The sequence below is a fragment of the Amblyomma americanum genome, chromosome 2 (assembly GCF_052857255.1).
Source record: "Amblyomma americanum isolate KBUSLIRL-KWMA chromosome 2, ASM5285725v1, whole genome shotgun sequence".
Lineage (NCBI taxonomy): Eukaryota > Metazoa > Arthropoda > Arachnida > Ixodida > Ixodidae > Amblyomma > Amblyomma americanum.
Genome location: NC_135498.1, coordinates 83,276,483 through 83,282,937, shown reverse-complemented (window position 1 = coordinate 83,282,937; position 6,455 = coordinate 83,276,483). Strand labels below are relative to the sequence as shown.

Below are 6,455 nucleotides of genomic sequence, written 5' to 3'. Positions count from 1 at the left end.
ATGGCGCTCGACTAATCCGGATCGAGTTACCGGGTGCGAACCCGACCGCGGCGGCTGCGTTTTTATGGAGGCAAAACGCTAAGGCGCCCGTGTGCTGTGCGTTGTCAGTGCACGTTAAAGATCCCCAGGTGGTCGAAATTATGCCGGAGCCCTCCACTACGGCACCTCTTTCTCTTTAACTTTCACTCCCTCCTTCATCCCTTCCCTTACGGCGCGGTTCAGGTGTCCAACGATATATGAGGCAGATACTGCGCCATTTCCTCCCCCCCCCCCAAAAAAAGCAATTATTAGCCGAGCGCCCTAAACACTGAGCCACCGCGGTGGGTACCACTACGCTACCTCGTAATTATTTCGCGGTGCTTGCGGTTTTGACTTTCAAGTGAGCCAGAGGTCAAAGACCGGCAGCCCCGGGAAAGCGAGTGCGGTACTATGAAATTTTCTTCAAGTGACTCTCATGGTGGTGGTGGTGAAAAACATTTATAAGCAATAAATTTTTTACAGAAAGGTGATTGGGGTAGGACCCTATTGGCCCTTTCCCCTCACAGTACTAGGTGGAGCCCCTATTCCGGGGCCCCATTGGCAAGCAACGCCGCCCGCGTCCGTTGAACCAAGGCCTTTTGGCTCTTCAGGTCTTGACAGCCGAGCAGGGCCGCCTCCCAGTCCTCTCTGGTGGGGTTGGGGTTGGGGGGGATAGATGGGTTAGATTGACACGCCCAAACCATGTGGAAGGTGTCAGACACCTCCCCACAGAACTGGCACGTGCCATCAAAGGATGTATTGAAGTGTTTAAGCACCGCCGGGCACAGTACAGTGTTAGTGAGAATTTTGATGAGGAGGCGCTCGTCAGCGCGATCCAGACCCTTACAAGGGGCCGGGTAGCGCCGGTGCTCCTCCTTGTAGTAATCGGTGATTTGTTTGAATGTAATGGCCAGATTGTCTGATTGGGAGTACCCTTCCAAGGATAGGGAGATAGCCCGGGGAGAGAGTGCGCGGGCGGCCTGATCGGCCTGTTCGTTTCCCTGGAGGCCCTGGTGACCGGGGGCCCAAATCAGGTTGCGTGGAGTTGGATCTTCAGATCGACAGCGATATTCCAGTATGCGCCAGGCAAGCGGGGGAGCCCAGCCCAACTCGTAGTTCCGACAGGCCCCTCGCGAGTCGGTGATGATGTGTTTTGACTTGGGATTCGTGAGAGCCAGAGCAATGGCAATCTCCTCCGCGTGTGTTGCGCTGTAGGCTTTGAAAGTGAGCCCGTTAACTGTGTTTGTGTTGTGTACGACTGCGGCCGTGTACCACCCCCCGTGGTGTGGGCCGGCAACGTCTACGTAATACACATGTTCTTGGTTACCATAGTATCGCGCCAACGCTTCCGCGCGCGCCTGGCGACGACCGCTATGGTCTTCACTGGACATGTTGCGGGGAAGGGGTCGGACCCGGAGGGCGCGTCTCCAGGGTTCTGGCACTCTCTCCCTTTCCTCAATGTGGTAGTCGTGTTTGATGTGTAGCCGGTCCAAGAGGCGGCGACCGGACGTGGTCTGTGCAAGACGCGTGTATTGGTTGCATAAGTGGGCCTCTCGAAGCTCCCGAAATGTGTTCACCACGCCCAAGGCCAGAAGCCTCTGGTTGGACGTGGCGATCGGAAGATCGAGAGCCCGCTTGATGACTTTCCGCAGGATGACCTCCAGTTGGTCATCATCATGTTTGCGCAGGTGCAAGTAGGGAGTTGAGTAGAGGATTCTACTCGTTACGAAAGCATGGGCAAGCCGCAGTGCATCCTTGCTTCGTAATCCGCCCCGCTTGTTTGAGACCCGGCGGACCATTCGGCCCACCTGGTCTCCCACCGTGCGAAGTTTGGCTATGGTGGTGTCGACTCTGCGTTGGTGGTGTATGAAGAGGCCAAGGACGCGGATCTCCTTGGCCTCCCGGATCGGTCCCGAGGGGAGACTGATGCGAAGCGGAGTTGTGTCCCGGGGGGAGGGACGTAAGTGCACAAATTCTGATTTAGCTGGGGCGCACTGGAGTCCACAGTAGGCCGCGTAGTCGTCGACTAGGGTCGCTGCTGCTTGCAGGCAGGACTCCATGTGGCCCAGGTTGCCTTGCGTGGCCCAGATTGTAATGTCATCCGCATAAAGAGCGTGATGTATCCCGGGCAGAGAAGACAATTTGGAGGGAAGGCGAAGCATTGCCAAATTGAAGAGCAGGGGAGACAGGACCGCGCCTTGAGGTGTTCCCCTCGAGCCGATGGTGTATGGCCCGTGTTCCGCATCTTGTATGCGTATATAGGCTTGACGGTCTGTAAGAAATTGACTTATGTAATGGAATGTTTTGTGGCCACAGTTGGTGTTACTGAGGTGGTCCAGGATTACTGCATGTTTGACGTTGTCGAAGGCGCCTTTAAGATCCAAGGCCAGGACCACCTTGTCGTTTTGGGGACATTCGACAGGATCTAAGATGTCGTGGTGGAGCTGCAGAAGTATATCCTGTGCTGACTTGTGAGGACGAAAACCGAACATGGTGTCCGCGAAAATGTGCTGTGTTTCGAGATAATCGGAGAGTCTGTCGCGCACCATCGTCTCCATCAGCTTGCCGACACAAGACGTCAGAGAGATGGGGCGAAGGTTCTCCACATCGATAGGTTTGCCGGCCTTCGGAATGAAGGTCACGAGAGCCGATTTCCAATCGAGAGGGAGAGGAGTCTCTCCGTCCCAAATGCTATTGATGTATTTGAGGAGCGCGGTGTAGGCTGCGTCGGGAAGGTTGGCCAAAAGCTTGACCGTAACCTTGTCGCGCCCAGGTGCAGTGCCCCGCTTCATCTTGCTTAAGGCCGCCCGGAGGTCGTGGAGCTGGAACGGCTTGTCCAGCTCCGCGTTCTCTTCGCCTGCATACGAGTACGCCGCCTGCCGGGGGTCCTTAGTGGTACAAAGGTATCGATCCCTGAGCGTGTGCGCTAGCTGTGTTGTCGTTCCTGTAAAGTTGTGCAATGCCCTATGTAAGTGGCGTTGGGTTTCCGTGCGTGTTTGTATTGGATCGATGAGAGCGCGGAATAGGCGCCACGTGTTGCGGCCAGACATCTGGCGCGCAGCCGCGTTGCACCGGTCCACCCAGTTAGTGTCGGCTAGCTGAGTAGCATATTCCGCTGCTTGTTGTGTGAGTTCGAGGATGCGTTTCTTTAGGCGTCTGTTATGTTTCTGTTTCTTCCATCGTTTGGTGAGGCTGCGGCGGGCCTCCCAAAGGTGGAGCAAGTGGTTGTCCACGTCCGTTTGTGTTTCTGTGAGCTGTATCTGCTTCTCGTGTTGCGTGAGTGTAGACGTGAGCGATTTGGACCATGCGTCGTATCCCGACTGGAGGGGATCTACGATAGGTAGAGATGTGCGGAAAGTCGTCCAGTCCGGTACACGAGCTTGTGTTAGTGGGCGTTTCAGGGGACGCATGTAAATGGTGGTGTTGATTATACAGTGATCACTACCCAGAGTGTCCTCTGTATTCAGCCAGTCGGCATGGCGTATGTTGCGTGTAAATGTGAGGTCCGGGCAAGTATCTCGTTGAATCGAATTTCCGACTCGTGTTGGGTTGGCGGGATCAGTGTGTAAAGTAAGTCCAAGTGTGGAAAGAAGTTCCGCAAGCTTCCGCCCACGTCTGTCCTCCCGGGGGTACCCCCATAGCCTGCTCGGGGCGTTGAAGTCGCCGACGATCAGAAGGGGATCCCTTCCCGCCACCTGCATTGCTTGGGTGAAAATTTCATTGAACGTGACGTTCTTAAGTTTAGGTGGGCAGTAAATGTTTAGAATGTGTACAGGTGGGTCAGACCGCTTTAGGGGCAGCACGGACACCATCGTGTATGGGAAAGGCGGTGTTGTGGGGAGCGTGACTTCCTGCGCAGTATACTGCTTGTGAACAAGTATACATGTCTGCGGGTTGTGTTGAAATGTAGTGTAGTTTGTGAGTTTGGCACCGGCGCCGGGTTCCTGAAGGGCAACCACGGCGACGAGAAACTCAAAGGTCTCAAGATAGATGCGCAGATGAGTCCGCTTCGTGCGGTTCTTGAGACCTCGGCAGTTCCACTGCGTTATTGTAAGCGGCTGAGTTGCTCTTGCTCGCGACTTAGGGTTGGGGGCCATGGTCGGAGGCAGAGGGTGGGGTTACGTTGTTAAGACTCCCCAGTCCGCTAGTGCCCGGCGCAGACGTGGAGGAGTCTTCCGAGAAGTCAAATTCATCGGGAATAACTCTGTTGAATTTGGAGGGGCGGTTATCGTCCCTGATGGGCCCTACGCGTTTAAGGACGCGCGGATTGTCTTTTATCCATTTTTGGATAATGTGAGTTACTGCTTGGGTCACCTGTGCGATGACACTCTCCACCTGACGCGCAATGGTATCGTGGATAATTTGGGGGAGGTCAGCCAATTGTGTTTCAATTGCGGTCACCCGGCTCTCCAGGGCCGCGGCGCGACTCTCCACATTAGTAGGAATCTCCCTGTCTGTGATATTTTCTTCCTCTTCGCTCGACGCGGGCTGAGTAGGGAATTTGGCTTTGAGCGAGTTAAGCTCGCTGGCTAGTTTTTCGTTTTGAGCTCGCAAGAGGGCGAGCTCGCGCTTGAGTTCTTGCGTCTCGGCGGTGCTGGTGGGGGAGGAGGGAGGAGGGGAAGAAGAGGAGGCGACCCTCGCCCAGCTGCCTACCTTGGGTTGGTTGCAGGCGGCTCCGCCAGGTGAAGCGCCGAGAGCTGGGAACTCCGCTGCTCCGGGTGGTGGCGTTACCGTTGCTGTCTTGCCTGGGGGAGGCATCACGCCACGTCGTGGCGTCTTCTGGTTGTTTTGCTGCCGCCCTCCCCGTGTAGCGCCGGAATTGGCTCCCTTGGATGGCGTCCTGGGCCCTGGCTGCGGCAGCTTGATGAATTTGGCGGTGCATTCGCGGGAGCTGGTGAGGTGCGGGCCCCCGCAGATTAAGCACATAGGGTTGCAGACGTGGGGGGCCATCCCCTCAGTACCAAGCCCCACGTTTTGACCACAAAGGCCGCATCTTTCCTTGACCGGGGTGGGACAGTTGTCCACCCGGTGCCCCAGTGTGCCGCAACGGTAGCACGCTGGCACCGTTTTTTTATACTCCTTGACGGGAGTCAGTTCTGCATTATAATGGACGTAACGCGGAACGCTGCGTCCCTCGAAAGTCAACACAGCTACATTCGATTTTCCCAGCTTGCGCACATGGACTAAATCACCACCGCGCCACTGCACACTATGTTTCAAGGATTCGCTGGTTTCAAGGTTATGCACAGAAATCACACCACGACACACATCACCGGTGAGCTTGAGGTGTCCGTGAAGCGGGAGCGATCCTTTGCTGGTTGTAATTTGGATGTCCGTCAGAAGCTTTTGAGCTACCTCGGGGTTCTGCGTGCCGCAGACGATAATGTTTTGCTCCCAATTGGGAGAAATTGTAATCGCATTCATATGCTGTCTGCCGATGAGTTCCGAAATGGCAGCGCCGAGCTCACCTTGCTGGAATGCTGTCTTGAGGGCGACCGTACTGCGTGGCCGCAGCACGATCACGTAATCGTCAGGGTTCATCCTGACCGTCGGCTTCGGCGTCCACTTGGAGACTGGTGAAAATGACTTTTGTGGACCTTTAGAAGACGGAGCGCGAGCGTCTCCCGTTGCTGATTTGTCGAGAGGAGTCTTGGGCGTTGCAGCTCCTCGTGCGTTCTGCCGGCGGCGGCGCCGGCTTTCAACGACTTGAAAAAGGGCAGCTTGCTGCGCCGAAATGGTGGATGGGCCATCCTCTGGTTGGCTTGCAGGGACAGACGACCACGACAGAGTCGTGGGGTCGTATCCGCGTTGTTCAGGCAGAGCCATGTTGAGCGGTTGACCGGCGGGCGTCTCCGCAGCCAGCGGCGGGGGAGCCGAAGCCGTTAGGCTTAGCTCGACCGCTACGTGGTGATGCGGAGGGTTGCTCGAAATGGCCGAAAATTGGGCGTACCTGGGTCAGATCGGTGTCTCCAGGATCCTGCTGACTTCACAGATGCAGTCGCACAGGTTTGATAGGTGTTACACCAGATTGCCGCGGTTCCAGTCGAAAATCGACGGAGCCGATGTGCAACGCGTCCGATCGCTGCGTCTGCTGTCAATTTGACGACTCTCATGCAAATCACGCGCCATTCGACGCCTGGTCAGCAGAAACGAAGACTGCCAGCCGCGTGCAACGAAGAAGAGGAAAAGAACAATGCAGCCGCGTGGCTGGACGCAAGCTGGCAAGCGCCCAAGGTTCGCCCGTCCTTCGTCGAAGACCGGCGAACGGAATACGACGAAGACTACGAAAGGCTGCTCAGCAGCAACCACGCTGGGCAGGACAGTCGTGGCTTCAACGCAGTGCAGCGAGGAGTTCGAGTTTTCGGGCCCGACTTCGTGGAACGCATGGGGAATGCGTGGGCGTCCGAGAGCAGGCCGCCTCCGTCCGAACCAGCCCT

At 56.4% G+C, this 6,455-nt stretch overlaps 1 protein-coding gene across 1 annotated transcript; it reads right to left on the bottom strand.

Moving 5' to 3' along the window:
* Positions 1–474: 474 nt before the first annotated feature.
* LOC144121532 (uncharacterized) lies at positions 475–6,067 on the bottom strand. Its single transcript, XM_077654788.1, has 2 exons — positions 4,672–6,067; positions 475–666 (listed from the first exon to the last, which is right to left on the bottom strand). Exons 1-2 carry the CDS (start codon positions 5,842–5,844, stop codon positions 523–525), a joined length of 1,317 nt encoding a protein of 438 aa, XP_077510914.1. The 5' UTR covers positions 5,845–6,067; the 3' UTR covers positions 475–522.
* Positions 6,068–6,455: the final 388 nt, after the last annotated feature.

Excerpts from the sequence above, each read along its gene's own strand:
- LOC144121532 (XM_077654788.1), bottom strand. The coding sequence starts at position 5,844 with ATGGCTCTGCCTGAACAACGCGGATACGACCCCACGACTCTGTCGTGG. Across the intron at positions 667-4,671 it reads CCGCCTGCAACCAACCCAAG|AGAGGACTGGGAGGCGGCCC; the intron begins GTAGGCAGCTGG and ends CAACCCCACCAG.